This window comes from Esox lucius, chromosome 1, assembly GCF_011004845.1.
Source record: "Esox lucius isolate fEsoLuc1 chromosome 1, fEsoLuc1.pri, whole genome shotgun sequence".
NCBI classification, from domain to species: Eukaryota; Metazoa; Chordata; class Actinopteri; order Esociformes; family Esocidae; genus Esox; species Esox lucius.
Window position 1 is genome coordinate 28,780,632 of NC_047569.1, and position 18,621 is coordinate 28,799,252.

At 42.8% G+C, this 18,621-nt stretch overlaps 1 protein-coding gene across 2 annotated transcripts in view; it reads right to left on the reverse strand.

Moving 5' to 3' along the window:
* The window catches only part of lsamp (limbic system associated membrane protein), a 474,291-nt gene that overhangs the window by 18,854 nt on the left and 436,816 nt on the right, over nt 1-18,621 (reverse strand). For both annotated transcript variants that reach the window (XM_010870804.4, XM_013139424.3), the window contains 2 exons: nt 15,791-16,023; nt 2,367-2,492 (listed from right to left, as the gene is read on the reverse strand). In XM_010870804.4, the coding sequence (XP_010869106.1) occupies nt 2,367-2,492; nt 15,791-16,023 (359 nt within the window). The remainder of the gene's footprint in view (nt 1-2,366; nt 2,493-15,790; nt 16,024-18,621) is intronic.

Consider the following 18,621-nt stretch of genomic DNA (forward strand, 5'->3'; position numbering starts at 1 on the left):
TGGGTGGTGAGCCATTATCAGGAAATTAGCCTATAAAGGTACGACACTCATTACAGAACTCACCTAAGGTGCCTGCTGGGCAATATGTGACTACAATTTTAAGCTCCAGTGGACAGTGACAGCAAGGAAATCAGAACAGATAGACAGATGAGCAAACCTCCACCTTGGAGAAACTTATCCAGGCACCACCACTCAGACAATGATCAGACAGTCTCGGACTACGTGGGAACATGTAGATGGAAAACAAACCAGCAGCAGGAGTACCAGTGTTGCCTGAGGTAATCCATGTCTCTGTCAGGGCCAAAAAGTAATGAGACTGAAGAACATCAAAGACTGAGATGCATTTGGCTTTGTGGACCGATGACATACATTTCCAAACTGCCGCAGGAAGCCAGGAATTCCACATGGGTCGTGTTGGCAGGACGGAATAGAGGATTGGACCGTACTTGTCTGTTCTACTGGGCCACGAGCTACAAGTGTCTGATTGGGCCGTGTGGCATTTGTACCATGGTGCATGGTGACACTATAATTACAATGAAATCAATCAAAATCAGAGGGGTTGCAGCGACGGGGAGGAGAGTGAACCCCGGGGAGTCAGGGACAGGAAACCCACACATGGTTGACGAAGCCTCAAAACCGTGAAATTAGATAATCCGAGAATAACTTGGTAAGACCCTGTAGTGAGGGGGACTGGGGTGGAGCCATCTTCTAGGCCCTGCCTTGAATAACTCGGTAGGCCAACTCACTAGGACAGTCTTTGTTGAATGTACATTGGAGGAAGGACAAGGCTGCTGCTGAAACGACAAAGGAAACCAGGGCACCCTGAAAATATATATGCATGGGCCCCCTCACTTATAGAAGACCTTCACATTGTTATGATAAGTGGGCCTTGCCAAGCAATGGTCTCGTGAATCATACCGACCTTTCCCCAGGTCACCTATGTCTCAGATTGTAAATGTCCATAATAATACATTTAATTTGCATTAATAGTGGAATGATAGTGTTCACTTTAGTTTTCTTTATAAGAAATAAATTTTTGGCGTATAAGAATGCACATTCTAAAATTGGGAATTTCAACTGGTCAACATTACCCAGGCTGGCAACAGTTGTCAAACAGAAAAGCTGAATAATGGCAGATGTAACATATCACACATTTTCGCAAATAACAGATGTTACTATGCAAACCCTGAGACGGGTTGGCCTGGGGCAATTGAAATCACTCTTTAATTTCCTAAGAGCCCAATTTCTACACAGTTCTACACACTCAATTTTTGCACAAGTGTGAAGTCAATCAATTAATAATGTAGGGAATCATTATGTCATGTAAATCTCGATGAATTATATCTAAAATACATCGTCTTTACTGCCTTTGTAAGCTGGTCCAACAAAGGTGAATGTGAAACTTATTAGCGGTGTGACTGTAAGTTATTTCTGATAATGGACATAAAGCGGACATTCAGTTTCTCTTGCCAGTTTATGAGAAACTGAACATCCACCCAATGTCCATTAAAAAAACATCCTCAGCTGAATTGGCGAGAGTTGTTTTAATGTGAAATGCTGTTGCTGCAATTCACTTGGCTTCCACAAGGAGAATAAATTCCGCATGCTGATCCTTTAAATAATTATTGCCAAGCAGAGGTAAAGGATACACCTCCTGGCACTCATTTCTTTTTGCCTAGGAGAGGAGAAACTTCTTCCGCTCCAGAACAGGCAGTGATTACCCAAACACTCCCAAATCGCAATGCCCCTTGATCCTTGTTGACCTGTCAACAATGAGCTAGCTGCGAGTTATAAACAGTCAGCAGTCCACACACCGCGTGGAACACATCCACAGGGAAATGAGAGTATTAGGTATCAGGACTTCATTACTCTCTAGTCTGTGCCCATCTCTCCCTTTCTTTCTCTCTCTTCCGCTCTCCCTGTCAGCAATAAAAAGCTCCTACTACATCTGATTTTAAAAAATAAAGAAAGACCCGACTTACAGAGTGAAGAGGAAGGTTACACATTCAGTAATGCTAGAAAATGTTGTAGTGGACCACAACTGTTTTCTTTTAAACACAGAAATCAAAAGACCCTCTCCAACCCCACACCTCCTCCACCCCATCCCCATCCCTCTCCCAACCCCATCTCCCCTCATCCCATACCTCCTCCACCCCATCCCTCCCATAACACAACCCTACCACAACTCCATCCCTCCTCCACCCCAACACTCCCATAACACAACCCTCCCACCACACCATCCCCATCCACCATGTTCCTGCCCAGCCCCATGTCTGACACCACACCAGATACAGTGAAAAGTAACAATGATGAAATGTTGCCCTTTGATAAGAGTGAAATGGCGTTGGGCTCTTATTGGCTCTTACCTGATGGATTGAGCAGTCGCCAGGTGATTGATGGATCTGGCCTCCCATTGGCTAGACAACTCAATGTCACATTGCTGCCTTCGTTCACAGTGATGTCTTCCGAAACTTTGTAAATGTTTGCCGGCACTGTAAGAGAAAGTGACTTCAGTTACTTCTTTTATTTAATGTGGTTGTAGTAAAAACAGGCAGGGAAATATTCATTTGAAGCAGATTCCACTCTAACAGACTGATTTTCTGATCAGGTTGTATGCTGGACAAAAACATGCATTGCAAAAGTACCCATAGTACTTTACATCCAACATGAATGTACATGCACAGAAGACGTTACAAAAACACATTTAGTTGTTAAATGTAGAAACACAAGTTTTGTAGATCCCTGATTTGATTTAAAATTTCATTCAGTATGAAGCATATGCATGTGAATATTTTTTATAGTATGCCTGAATAAAAAATACATAGTGTTCTATAACAAGAACAGGAATAACCATGAATTATTACAGTAGGGGCAATTAAATATGGAAATAGTATTAAAAATGCAAATGTCCCAGTCCCCAAACCCCCAACAAAAATTTATTTCCTATAAGGTTGAACTCACACTTAGAAATAGGAACAAAAAAATTATTACAGTAACCATATAAAAATAATAATAAAAAGAAAAGTTTAGGATTGTGTAGGATGGTACTTATGTCCAACAGCATGATTTGAAAAGATGGATTTGATTGTAGACCAATGACTGTTCATCTGGGTAAGGGGGTGGGCTAATGATCACTCTAAAAGCCAATCAGGTTTGTGGCTGTAAATATCTTGAAATTAGGTTCACTGCCCGCATGATCAGAAGGATCACTTCAAGGGTCAAATAATGTCAAAAATCATTGTTATATATTTTTTTCTTGTAATGTTCAAACAAACCCACACAGTCAAATTCCTTAGAAATCAACTGAGGCTTTAAAATATGTAATAAAAAAATTGCAAGGGTCCATAAGTGATGTGAGTATGCAGAGTATGTTTACAATTTGAGCAATTATTTCACAACAGGTGAAGTATTATCACATACAGTGGGGAGAACAAGTATTTGATACACTGCCAATTTGCAGGTTTTCCCACTTACAAAGCATGTAGAAGTCTGTAATATATATCATAGGTACTCTTCAACTGTGAGTGACGGAATCTAAAACAAAAATCCAGAAAATCACATTGGATGATTTTTAAGTAATTAATTTGCATTTTATTGCATGACATAAGTATTTGTTACATCAGAAAAGCAGAACTTAATATTTGATACAGAAACCTTTGTTTGCAATTACAGAGATCATACGTTTCCTGTAGTTCTTGACCAGGTTTGCACACACTGCAGCAGGGATTTTGGCCCACTCCTCCATACAGACCTTCTCCAGATCCTTCAGGTTTCCTTGGCTGTCACTGGGCAATACGGACTTTCAGCTCCCTCCAAAGATTTTCTATTGGGTTCAGGTCTGGAGACTGGCTAGGCCACTCCAGGACCTTGAGATGCTTCTTACGGAGCCACTCTTTAGTTGCCCTGGCTGTGTTTTTCGGGTTGTTGTCATGCTGGAAGACCCAGACACGACCCATCTTCAATGCTCTTACTGAGGGAAGGAGGTTGTTGGCCAAGATCTCGCAATACATGGCCCCATCCATCCTCCCCTCAATACGGTGCAGTCGTCCTGTCCCCTTTGCAGAAAAGCATCCCCAAAGAATGATGTTTCCACCTCCATGCTTCACGGTTGGGATGGTGTTCTTGGGGTTGTACTCATCCATCTTCTTCCTCCAAACATGGCGAGTGAAGTTTAGACCAAAAATATAAATGTTTGTCTCATCAGACCACATGACCTTCTCCCATTCCTCCTCTGGATCATCCAGATGGTCATTGGCAAACTTCAGACAGGACTGGACCTGCGCTGGCTTGTGCAGGGGGACCTTGCGTGCGCTGCAGGATTTTAATCCATGACGGCGTAGTGTGTTACTAATGGTTTTTTTTGAGACTGTGGTCCCAGCTCTCTTCAGGTCATTGACCAGGTCCTGCCGTGTAGTTCTGGGCTGATCCCTCACCTTCCTCATGATCATTGATGCCCCACAAGGTGAGATCTTGCATGGACCCCCAGACCGAGGGAGATTGACCGTCATCTTGAACTTCTTCCATTTTCTAATAATTGCGCCAACAGTTGTTGCCTTCTCACCAGGCTGCTTGCCTATTGTCCTGTAGCCCATCCCAGCCTTGTGTAGGTCTGCAATTTTATCCCTGATGTCCTTACACAGCTCTCTGGACTTGTGGAGAGGTGGGAGTCTGTTTGATTGAGTGTGTGGACAGGTGTCTTTTATACAGGTAACGAGTTCAAACAGGTGCAGTTAATACAGGTAGTGAGTGGAGAACTGGAGGGCTTCTTAAAGAAAAACTAACAGGTCTGTGAGAGCCAGAATTCTTACTGGTTGGTAGGTGATCAAATACTTATGTCATGCAACAAAATGCAAAATAATTATTTAAAAATCATACAATGTGATTTTCTGGATATTTAGATTCCGTCTCTCACAGTTGAAGTGTACCCATGATAAAAACTACAGACCTCTACATGCTTTGTAAGTGGGAAAACCTGCAATATCGGCAGTGTATCAAATACTTGTTCTCCCCACAGTACAAGCATTTTACAGCAACAAGGCTTTAGAGCAAATTTGTCACCTTGGTGCACAGTAAATGCTATAATATTAGTAAAGCTGAACGCAAGTATTGCCATGTTAAATCAACATGTGAGAAGGAAAGTAAAAAAAAAAGCCACTTTAAAAGTATCTATACCTCAACCTGAACCATTAGCCAGAACAAGATGAATCGAACGGAAATGCTAGGTGCACGACTTTGACTGATGCTCAAAAAAGCCAAACATTTGTCATCTGAATGTAATGTTTAATGGATTTTCAACCTCTCAATTCTGATTTAGTCTGGGCCCAATCAGACAGAACTGCACTGGCAAATAAAGAAAGCAAGGTGCGGTCCACTTTAACATTGGTCGGCATTCAGCAATTCGACAGTAATCAATCTGAGTGCACGCAGAGGGCATACATCACTGAGAACAGAAAAACCCCAGGTTAGATGGGAGCAGGGGGGTTCATATGCAGAGCGTGGCCGGAAACTAATGGCGGATGACATGTACATTCAGTGCCACTGTTCCAAAGTATAATGTGTAGGTCAACTTTTACAGAACAGCCTCCATAAACTGGGTACCCGTGACAAATGTGTTCATTAATACATCACACTGAATAAAACGTGCTGCTGTTATAAACCTGTACTTTGTCATTATGCTACTGGTCGGGATTTCCATGTCCCAAAATGTCCTTGTTGCCCAAATTTCCTTTCATTTGTACTTTAACTTCCAATGCACTGTTTCTTAATTGATGCTGGACAGTTGTCCAGATCCTGTTTCTTGGGCCAATGCAGCCCGTCCCTTTGATAGCACCTGACAGCATAGATCCTTTATTGCCAGACAACAGTATTAAATTAAACCATACAGAGTTATTGCCAGTGTAAAATGATCACAGAAAGTGACAATGTGTTTTTCGATATAGGAAAGATTGAAGTGACAGGGAATCCAATTGCTTTTTCCTCAAACAAGCTGGCTGGAAATATCAATGCTCTGATTGGCTGAATGAGGACTAGCATTAATCCACACCAGGCCAGTCGCACTGATAAAAATGAGTTTGAAAGGAAACAACAGCCTCAGATGGATAAACCTGTCAACTATCTAAACAGAAATAGTCGAGGTGGTTTATGAGTCAAATGAATACAGAGTAAGCCATTTCATTTCAACATATGGGAGATAGCTCCCAGCAAGGATTGTAATCTTAGTCATGGGTCAACCTTCAAGGAACAATATTTGAAAGGGCATTTTTTTTGAATAACTATTTTCCCTGGCTCCCCAGAATTCTGTAGTGATGAACAAGCAAGGTTTGTCTGGAGAAATAAATTGCAATTCTGAATTCATAAACCTTTTTTGCATTTAAGGTAACACCTGAGCAATTTCATCAATGGACAAAAATAAGAAAATTTAATGTGTTTTCAAATGTCTTTTTGGAATTATTATAAATATTAATATTATTATGTCTCACTTTTTTCTTTTCTAAACTTGCTTAACGTTCAGCTAACTTTCACTCAATTATTTTGAGTCAGCTTATCCCCCACAGACCTAATGAGATCCTAGAGGGAAACATTTCGCACAAATACATTGACCTTTGTTTCAACTTTGATTGTGAAACTTCAAAGCCTTTAAAGCACGAGAAACTACAAGATAATTAGCAGAAGCTCGTTGTAATACAAACCCATAACCTGAAAGTCAGCTTCAGGCTTTTCCTGGATTCATGCGATTCGAACCATCCAGGGAGCCGGCGATGATCAAAGTCCCATAACGGTCCACCTCAGAAAGGCATAAAGAAACTCGGCCTCCAGGGTCACGTACGTCCTGATTACACTGTTTACCGTCAAGCCACAGCCCTTTAATCTCGCCACAACTTTTCTTTCAGCCGAATACGGTCGCAGAGAGAAAGACACAACGGGATTGGTTGGAGATCCTCTGAGTCACGCTCTCTAGCACGAGCGACACGTAGAAACATTACAAGGCACAATGAGCATTGGGTGAATTGTGATGAGTTAGGCGCAGGAGCTGTCTTTCTCCAAGCCGGTTCATTAGACTGGGCTGTCACAGCCTTCTCCTAGCTAAAGGTTTTCAATTGGCTACCTGGTTAGTGTGTAGTCTGTCATTATTTTATAGGGTAGGAACCTACCTGCTGCTGAAATCATGTATCTCTGTCTCCTCGGGCAACAGCCTGCTCACACTGGCACCCACACATACATACAGGATGCACACACAAACACACACAGACACACACACACACAGGGGATTGTGTTCTCCTCAATGTGTGAATTGGGGGTAAAAGAATGACAGTCCATGGACACTATGACTTCAGATACCACTCAAGGTCTAATTACAGCCACCACACATCTGTCAACAAGGTCATCCAATTATGGTCCCATGTTCTTCTCCTTTTCGGGGCCAGTTGGAGCCAAGGGTCAGAGGTGAGGGACCTCGGTTTTTTGGGGGGGGGGTGTTGGGAGGGGGGCAGTAGGGGGAACGTGAGAAGAGATAGTCCCGACTTGGAACAGCTCATCCTAATCTTTAAGTGTGCCGTTGCGCTGGTAGGATGTATTCCCAGAAAAAAATTAAATAAAATACTAAAATCCTGTCATGAATGCCCACTCTCCTTTGATATTCATTGCAGTTCATACCTTGAATCTGATTTGATCAACCTTTTTTGGGACTAGGACTCCTTGTGTTACCGAGGAGCTGGGAGCCTATGTATTCTCTTAAACTGTGCCAGTACATCCATCCTCCGGACAACTCTGGCACGGACAGTGCATGAAACGAGGCTTCCAGCTGAATGAGAGGCAAAGACGACAGCATTTCACAGACCTTTGTCGTGTTCTGCCTCAAATGACTTGACAGGCATGCAAAGACCACGTCCTGCCCAGGACTATTGTCTCATTACAAAACGCTGTTCTCACGCTATGCTTTAGATTTGTTTGTCCATCACCTAGTTCTTCCTGATTTTTTATCCTATTAATTAGTCTGAACAGAGATCTTTGGACTAGCTTGCTAACAAGAACTGCACCGCACTTTGACTCAAATCAATAGTCAAATCAATAACGCACTGTAGTGCAGTCTGAAATTACATCCGCTTACCAACCAACTGTTTATATTTCATTGCACACCAGTAAAACCAGAGTTTTTTTCACCACACCAACTTTGCTCTGTGGGCTGCTTCTACTGATCCTCCACCCCTTACCACCTGCCAATCATATTCTGATGTGACATTTGGACCTGGTGAGTCACAGGCCTAACTGTTGTCGAGGCAATTAGGTTTCATTAAAGCATAATCACTGAAGTATCCGTAGCAGCGAGCTCTGCCGTCATGACCAGCTGCCAATTACTTTCCTACGCTGGCAAGGTTATTGTACCGCGGACTTCTCTGATGACAGAACAATCTCCTGAATGTTGTGACAACTCTTAAATGTTACAGCGTCACCTCAAACAAGCCAATGACCTGCTGACGGGCATCTCCCGACACTTTGACCCACAGAGGCAATCTGTTACAGCGGAATCAGTGAGAATGACAGCCAGGCAATCTTGTCCGCTGAAGGACTCTGAACGAGAGGCAACCGTCAATTTAGTGAAGCTTCTTCAGGATTGTGCCCGCTGTGGTCGCTGGTAAGAAAAGCATGTACGCACAAGTCCTCACAATTTCAGAAGCCCAGAGGACAAATACAAACACTAGTAGTCTCTTGAACAGTCTGCTTGAGAAAGGGAACACTGAAAAGGAAAAAGAAGAGATGTAACATTGTCAAACTGTTGCCAAGAAAAGTCTCTCGGCTGATTCTGTAATCCCCAAAAAATACTGTCTGAGAAGGAGAAGCGTGTGATGTAATATGTCGTAAATTTGTATTTCTGCTTATTTACAAGGCTCATGAGCATATGATGAATCGATCGTAGCCTGGTTAAACTAATTGTTTGGTCGATGGGAGTGGCCACTACAACAGTTTCACTAACTGGAAAAAACTCTGGAGTTCACCAGTTTCCTAACAACAATGAAGGTAGCAATGCCAAGACATATGGCAGATATTTTTTCCTGAAGTGGCAGGGATCCTCCAGGCTGGAAATACAGAGTTGAAAGAGGTGGCACACCTTTAACAGGGTATTGCATTTCATAGACCTACTGAAAGTGTGTGCCTCCGCTTTTCTCAATGTGCACTTTTGGCAGAAATACAGGAGCTGCTTGTAGCTGCTCCACCAACATAATCGCCGCCAGCAGCACTCCATGATCTAAACTAAAGCTCTTTCTAAACTTTCAAAGGGAAGAGAGGATATCAAGAAAAACTAATGCCCATTGGAAGCCCTTTAGAGCAAGGCTTTCTGTGGATGTGGAGAGATACTCGGAAGCATTTCCTGCTTGCCAGATTAAGGACTACTTGAGGACAAATCTCTGATTAATTAAAATGTTGCCTTTCTTTACAGATTTTCCAGTGGAGGGCAGAGAGTTTTCTACGAGGACAGAGACTCGTAAATCATACAAACGAATAATTGGGTGTTTGTGCTGAAAGGAGAGTAACAATGGAAAGAGGCACTATCTCTAACAAGCTATCCAACGCCCCAGTAGAGAGAAACGCCTTGGCTGTGGTTTTGTTGTGCCCAATGAGCAGGACTTGAAGAATTGTTACTCTTTATAAAGTCTTTGAGCTGAAATTCTTATCTACAGTAAACAAAAATGAATGTACTGCAAGTTCAGGACTATGTGTACTTCTACCTTGGCCATCGTCCACAGCCTTCAGGAAAGCGTGCCAACAGAGGATCCCATTTCCATTCCTTGATAATGAGGAAAAGGATAATGAGAAAACAATGAAAGAACAACACGGCTGGGTTGAGGACAGACTCTTGGCAGCGGCTGCCTTTTTAGATTAATTTGGGTTAAACACCTCTTCTGCTCATTTAGATCTGTCATCCTTGAAGGATCGAAACGCACACCTGTATACGTAAAACGATGTTGCTCAACAGTGAAAATATTTGCCGCTTGTATACACCTCCCAATGCAAATGATCTTGTGCATTATGCTACAAATTCAGTTGACACATCATCTTTTCCGACACTGGCGTAGAGCCTATATGTCACGGTTCCTCCCGTCGCAGCTCCACCATCTCCACCTCCCTTTGCCGGTCTGAGTCACCTGCCTTCTAGTCACCATCGTTTCCCAACTCCTCTCAAAACCCAGCCCTCTTGAACGTACCCAACTGCCTTTTTCTATTATCCCACCTGTTTCCCATTATCCATTAGTGTGTTATATGTTCCCTGATTTCCCACTTGTCCTTGTCGAGTGTTGTTGCACGTCACGTTCTTTCTGCCATGGACCTGGTTTTGTCTGGAAGTGTGCCGCTTTATCGCTGTTTGGGGCTATACCCTCAAGGTTTATTGTTTTATTTTCCTAGTAGTGTCCAGGCCTATTATTAAAGAAATAAAGACTATTTCTGTTTGCTACTGCGTCTGCCTGCAGCCCCCTTGATTGTAACGTGACACTATAGCATTGAATCTTTAGCACTATAGCACAGAACTGGACTACCCAGGAGGAGAAATGAACTATGTCTGTAGAGCGCCATGGCAAGCATGCAAAACGTTACAGTGACTGTTTCTTTCCAAACAGTTTTACACGTTTCTATCAGGCTTAGCCATTTTGAACCAAATTTACCCATTAAGGGCGTAGGCCCAGGTCGCAATTCTAAAGTCTGGCGTAGAGTGGCTTCTATGCAGAATGTATAGTTACAACCTATGTACGACCTGCTGGTTTAACCAGACTTAAATATGCTTTGTCAAAACATACATTTCCTTTCCCTTTATCATTATTAAGTACAACAAATTATTTTAGACTTAATCCTTCTGCTGTATGCAGTGCTCCCATTCTGTTTTCTATATTATGGACTCGATAGCGATTTCAAAACGCGTCACACATATAGATAATTACACTTCACCAAATCATCTGTGGATAAGTGTTCCAGTGTCAGTTTGTGAGAGTGAGTGGGGCAAAGTTGCACCAAACACACACTGTACAGCTGCAGATAAGTAGAACGGGAGTGTGTGGTTTGGAGAATGGATGGTTAATTGCAGCTTGTCCATTTACATAGAAACATTCAGGACTTGAACATTTATGTACTGGCCAATGGGCTGAGGAAACACCTGCATTTTTAGAATCCCAATTTATTTATTTTTTGCCAGCTTTAGTGTTGAGACTTAGTGAATCTAACAGGGTTCTACAGCATGATGAAAAAACTAAATCTTGGTCAACTAACAATTAACTGGTGATTTCGATAAAGCGAAGCCAGCCGCTAACACACTCAAACAACAGCAAAGCATATCAGTTTGTAGTGGTGAACAACACACAAGTGCTCTCGGTTCAGTCTATAACACTTTAGGAGAATCAGCATGTCTTTCACAGGTGGCATCAGGAGTGGGAGCAAGGCCCCACAGTGCAAACTACCCATGCTGTAAGACACAGTCTAGAATGGAGTGTCCTGCTAACCTGGGGTGGGCCGTAGGCCGGACACAGCCCATCATAGGTCACAGGACCCCTCCTACCGCTTAGTGGGGGACTAGATGATCTCAGATCAGTCGATAGGTGGGACAGGAGGCCTGTGGCCTGGCCAGCACTCCATTTCTCATAAACAACAGGGCTGCACTTATTCTCTGAAACGCATCAGCCTTTCCCCACTGATGTATGTCGATTAATGCATGTGGTGTGTCCTCGTTTCATTGCAAGAGGGGCTCTTTCTGTAGGGCATTAAAAAAGATTGAAGGAGATCTCTGTATTTCCGGGTTTCAACCCAGCCAATGAGAAAACAGAAGACTAAGATTGTCTCTTTCATTAAATCATCAAAGCGTCAGTTTCATTATGGGGTTTGACGGCACGTGTGCTGTTTTCTAGGGTGACACGTTCTCCTTCTCCCATACAGTCAGTAAAACAATGAGCACGGAGAAGACAGACGTTTTTCTCCAGGGGTGGACAACTAGGGGCCCGCCCACCAAGCCTCTTGGCAGTAGAAGCGGCATTGCCGCCCCCAGGATGACAAAAGTGATAACATATGCCTGACAACGGCCCGGCAAAACCAGGCTTTCTAGCAAGCAGAGGTGGGAGTGGGAGATGGTTTTCTGAAGCACCGCCAAAAGGTTCCAATTGTCCCGTGATAATTGATAAAGGTCAGTTCCTCCTCCTTGTGCAGACTTTAAAGTAGTCCTCCTTATATCCAACCTCCTCCATGCTTCCTCTGTCTTTGCTGCTCTTTAGAGGGGCACGCTGGCTTCCACATTCTTCGTAGCGCGTAGTTCACCCCCTGAAATAACAAGCCATTTTGCTACCGGGCTAAATGTGTACAAGGCCGGTGTCTGGCACCTCTTTTTACTCGAGATGAAGAAATAACTCAGGAGCTTCTGGCAGACGGTGATTGAGACAATTCTACACTTAGGAACACAAAATACATTTCAATGGCAATCTTTTTAAAGACGTTATGACATGGATGTCCAGTCAACTGTCAAAATGTATTAAGTGGAGTTGGTTATAAATGTTTTCTGAATAGTGACATTTTATATCAGGGTTACTCAACTCTCACCCTATGAGGTCCAGAGGCTGCTGGTTTCTGTTCTACCTCATCATTAATTGCACCCACTTGGTGTCCCGAGTCTAAATAGGTCCCTGATCAAAGGGTTGCAGTGAAAAAACATAGTGGATCTGGCTTGAGTTTGAGGGGTCTAGTCAGACGATGGTTCCGACTTTAACCTTGATCCCAGTGATTCTCAACACTTTCCTGGGGAGCCCCCCCACCCCCACAGTTCACACTTCTGTTACTGCTCACCGGACAGAGCTAATCAACGGCTTCATGATTGGTTGACAAGCTGAGAAAGGTTTGTGAAACACTGCTTAACCCCACCTCCTCTCATTTCATGCTTTGCCTTGCAACAAAACTAAAACAAGACACAAACTGAACAACGTTAAAAAAAGGAATGGGGCTGAAAACGATGGCCGACAAGATACAAGAGGGAAGGAGGAACTTTAACAGGGACATATCAAATGTTGAAACTGCTAATTTATATTGTTCCTTGAAAAATATATGCCCATTTTGAATTTTATGCCAGGAACACATTTGATATGTCGTCTTTGTACTATTTTCAATGAAATATAAGGATTAAATGATTTGCACATCATTGCATTCTGTTTATATTTGCATTTTACACAGTGTGCCAACTTTTTTGGACAGTGTTGTAGATAGTGCTCTTGATTTTACTATGCAGTCCTACTTTTAAAGCTTGATGTCCCTGAATATCTTTTTTGGCTTTTTTAAAATAAATACTTATTAATATGTACACATGTTGATCAGAGAAAATCTAGACCTGACTTATTTAGTAAGCAAGTAGGACTTAATAGCAGTAGCTATCACCTCCCTGTCAAGGAGATCTGCGTGCCTATCTGCTAAGAACCCTGCTTGGCTGGTTGACACTTCAATTTAAATTATTCTGATTTGTTAACAAAGAATGAAAAATGCTGACATTAATTTTAAAGCAACCAAATCAATCCTGATATAAATCAGCTGACAAAGCGGTACCGTTTGCTGCAGAAGAAAACAGCTTACCGCTGCCCGGAGACTATCATGGGATCAATTATATTGACAGATTTCAGTGGTCTTAAACATTTGGCAACCACCCAGCATACACACGTCAACACATTACTCTTGACACTGTCACACTAATATACTCTGCAACACTAATATACTCTGCAACACTAAATTCAACCAATCACACAGATCTTAAACGGCTCGACAGCAGCGACTAGCTTGGGTTTTGTCATCATCAACAACAAAAAAAAATACCTTCCATATTACGATTTGCAGCATGTGCGATGACCCTGTCTTTAAGTGCCAATGCCTTTCTGCGTACGGCGAGTTCACAGCTTTACTCAGGGCAAATTTACTTTGTCTGATCATTTGTTTTCCAATTACACTGGCGTCTCTGCTAGCTGAGAAGGTGTCAGCTCGGGTTACATGAATATGGTGTCCCCCAGCAAACTAGACGATAGACGCAATGTGGCTATTGCAATTGGAAACGTTTTCATAGCAATAAAGTTGAAGAGTAAATATTATCCATTTCACGTTTTTTCATCTGGTTTTGGAGTTACTTGTTCGTGGTGATGACAGGGAAACAATATATACAAGAGTTCAGCACCTACTCCGGCTGATATTTCCCTGCTGAAATAAGTCCATATTGAGGGTTCTGGATTCAGCAGTGCATAAGTGTTGGATAAATATATGATGTGATAACGATGGGACTATAATGAGGCCGATGTGACTTACAGACAACCTCAATTCCACATCCGGTATCCTACAACTACTTGGATTTAAAAACATCTGTGGTCAAATATCTGCCATTTGAAAAGGAATTTAATTAAATCCTCATCTCACGAATTCTCTGATCTCGTCGGGCTGTCTTGTCGACTCATAGGTCATTCTGTTATATTGTCGTAATAACAGTGACAAAAGGAGCCAGCGGGATAGAACAAACAGATCTCGTATTTAGATGTAGAATCAACACTCTGCTCCAAATGTCACATTAGTCGTGAACAATGTGAAGGTAAACAGATAGACGGGATCACTATGCTTTTAACCCAGTGTTCAAGCTGTGCTAAGTCAACACACTGGGATTCTGACAAGGAATAATTTGCTTGTCCAACAGATCCTCTTTGAACACGGCACAAGCATAAATTTACTATTGACCTTTCGCTGCTAATAATAGATCATCTCTTTAGCTCATCACTATGTGAACAGATGGCGTTCCCCTGTAGCTTTTGTGTGGCAAAATGTTACCTTGGGATATCTGCAACTTCCTTCTACTCGTGTGGCTGTTGGTCAGAGATTATTTCCCAATAGATCTAGATTCCATTATAGCTACCATGTCGCAATTTGAGCGTGGTTTTCAAAGAAGGAAAATTATTCCTGCAGTGACACAATTTAAATAGTTAATTGGATTGAAATTAATTAAATATAATTTTTCCGCTTGGGGAAATACATTTTGACATTAAAGATTGGAAAATACAAACTTTAACCGCCTTTAACCTTGAAAACACACAATTAGTTTGGAATTCCTACTGTGTAGTAACATTCCTGCATCAACAGGATGATACCACACTATTGTTACATGAAATGTTGTTGCATGACCTATTGTATCTGTATTTATTGTAACATTACTTATTGTTACAGTATCTATTGTTACATGAAGCTTTGTTCCTTTACGTAGTGTTACATTACCTGTTGTTACATTGTCTATTGTTACATTGCACTGTAGCATTAACTGTTCTTGCACACACCAACTCATTAATGTGCATTCTATTAGGTTTATTTCCACGTTGGGTTGGAAGTACAAGTTCACCAACGTAATGGCAAATGTCTACTGTAAAATGCGTTCAGGATAAAATCTAAAAATGAAATCTCACAACGAGGACATCAGATCGACATTCTGCCAAAGTTGCCTTGCCCACAGTGTGGGCCGTTGATAGGAAGCTCTTGACAGCCAAAGAGAAGTCTGTGTCAGCTGTCCAGACAATATGGAAGACAAGGAGATTACAGAGACACAGCTTTGGTGGGCTGATGGTTGATGGGAAATGAGGATGGGCTGTCAGTCCTGAGACCACAGACTGCTACATACCAGGCCAGGTTTCTATAAGGACCTTTTCTATAACTTTTAATTACATTTCTTGGGCAAAAATACATCTGATGGATTAATTAATTCACTGAGATATTTACAGGTTGTTTACCGATCGATCGGCTGTGGGGCATGACCTACCTTGGACAATGAGATAGACGTTGGAGGTCTTGGACTGCTGTTTGGTCTGAATGGAGCAGGTGTAGGAGCCCTCGTCGTACACGTCCACTTTCTGAATGCGAAGGCTGTATTCCAGCTGTCCCTTGTTTACCAGTTCCACACGAGGGTCCAGTGACCACTTGTCCTCCCCAGCAAAGATGATGTTGGATCGGTTGAGCCAGGCCACCTTGGACACCTTATCATCCACGTAACACCTAGTTTGAAAGATTTAAAAGGAAACAATTACTAATCAGGTCAATGTAATCCATCATGGAGACATACATATGAACTATATTTAGGCAACAAGACACGAGGATGCCTTTTTGCTTTTAGAAAAAAACGCTCCCAACGCAGTTAGAGCAGTAAAAAATGATGTGATGTCATACCCGTAGTATATGTCTCTTATATAACAGGTATTTTGAATCCTGAATGCTGATTGGCTCATAGCCATGGTATGTGACCATATACCACATCCACTCGTGTCTTATTGCTAACCTATACCATGGCTATCAGCCAATTAAGATTCAGGATAAGCGCCCGGTTTATAAATGTAAATCTATCAATATCCACTTCATGTAGGGAGAGGCCCACTAAAGGCGAGAGACATTTTCTCAAAATTACTCCTAATCTGACAGCTCTCAGAGGGGTAACTAACAGTGTCAGTTTTTTTCCGTCTCTCCAGTCCCCCCCATGTCACCCTTTCTTCTGATGAACACTTCTAAGTGAACAGAGACGGTTTGCCCCCTGATGAAAAAGGACATCAGTATCCGCCTGTTTACTTCAACTTGCAGCAAGCTGTCAAATGTTTATGCCAAGTGTGCCGTAAACGACGCAGTGAGTGAGAGCGCATGCTTAATGAATAAATGTAAATGCCAGGGGACGCCCAAATCAACGAGAATTGATACCGTCTGTAACGTAACCTGGCAGACGACATTGCCGAAAATGCAAATTGGAAGCTCAGCCGCTGCACACAGCCAATTGGGTATTTTCAAAACAGAAAGAGAATTAGTTGGTTGAGCAGAGGTTGTCTGACAACAGCCCAGAGGGGTCCTCGTTGTATTCTGGACTGTTCTACTGAAGGTGACTATTCTTTCTGGAGGGTCACCATCATCTTTACAAACAGGCCTATTACGAGCACCTCAAAACGAGATCGCAGACTTGGGATCTGTTTTCTTCCAATCAAGAATAAGATTGTTTTTGGCTTGGTACTGTATGTAAAAAAATCTAAATCTGTTTTGGATGAGTTCTGTGGAGCCATTTAGGCATATGTAGATTCCCATAACAGCGCCCACACAAGGACATGGAAGGAAGGACCCCCTGAAATGTACTCCTACTCTTAGACTTTTTAATATAGGCCGAGGCTTCCTATTACACTTCATAACCACAGACATATACGACACCCAGACGACGCCATTCTACACAGCCAAACCGTAACAGTAACGTGACAACACTTCAGTCCTTTGGTTCTGTCTGCACTATAGAACATGTAAGATACGGCAAAAGCCTCTCACGCAAAGCTTTTGTCGACACCTTCATCCGCCCGCAGCAGCAATTTCAAACACTGCATCTGTTACATTTCATTATTGAAACGAGGAAGACAGCATGAGTCTTGTCGGAGGCTCGTTCACTCCTGAGAAGCATGACACATCCCCCTCCCTCGCTTCCAGACATATCCGGGTTCCCAGTCCTCCAATCAGAGTTGCCCTGGGTTTCCTGTCACCTGACTAGAGCTACATGGGATCACATTTGCTTCCTTGCGGCGTTCCACAGGCGCTCGGACTAACAATCTGCTTCCCTAGAAGGCGAAAGTCTCCAGCCTCCTACTTGCTTCCCTTCCTGTCTCTAAGCAACCCCCGCTTAGATGAGCAACCCGGCGGCTGCCGGGTGACGAGGCGGGTGGTTTGGCACGGGCCCGGAGGGTTTGACGGATGCCTGTGCTGCCGAGCGTAGCCGAGGTGGGCCGTGACCATGCCGCGGGGCTTGCCGCGGGGGGAAACTCGAGGCTCACGGTGCAGGAAGCTGAGGACGAGTGGGAGACTCTAATGAGGGGGGAGACGTGCCAGGCTTTGGCAGGCGCCCCCCTCCTCCGACTCTCCACGTCCTCCTCCTGAGCTCCACTGGCACCCAGGGACTGGACCAAATCATGTTTGGGGTTGGTGTGATTTGGGGCGTGGGGAGTAGGATAATCATGTAACAGTCACACCTGCTTTATCTACGCTGATCGATGGTAACGAAATAAAAGCTGTAACACAGTTTTGATGAACTTACGGAGTGTCGTGTTGGCTGATAAAGGGCCTACTCTTTTTCTTGTTCAAGCTTTGTGTTTGCATGTGGCACACAGAGAAAAAAAGCCCACAGCAGACAAATCAATGTCAGGTCATATATTGTACCTTTTCAGCCTTTCCTTGCCCCAGATATGTTGTTGGTAGCAGGTTAACAGTATTTCAGGGAAGGTGCCAGTATGCTCAGAGGATATGGCTTAGGAAACAGGGCATCCATTTTTACAGTATGAGCAATGAAATATTCTTTGGTAGGTGCAATACCGAACAGTCATCCCTAAACTAATGCCAATGATAAAAGATGGTCTATCTACAGAGGACAAATGTTTTTGGTTATTAATGGTTATTAACCAACAGGTGATTCATTAGTCATGCATGTTTGCATGTACAGTACATAATAATAAAACGTGTAACTAATTTGACACTTCTGCCATACTGTACATTTAGGTATTTCTTTTACACGCCCAAGGAAACACTGATATACAGTGCAGGACCACAATACATGCATGAGGAAATCAAGCATTTGAAGGTGAG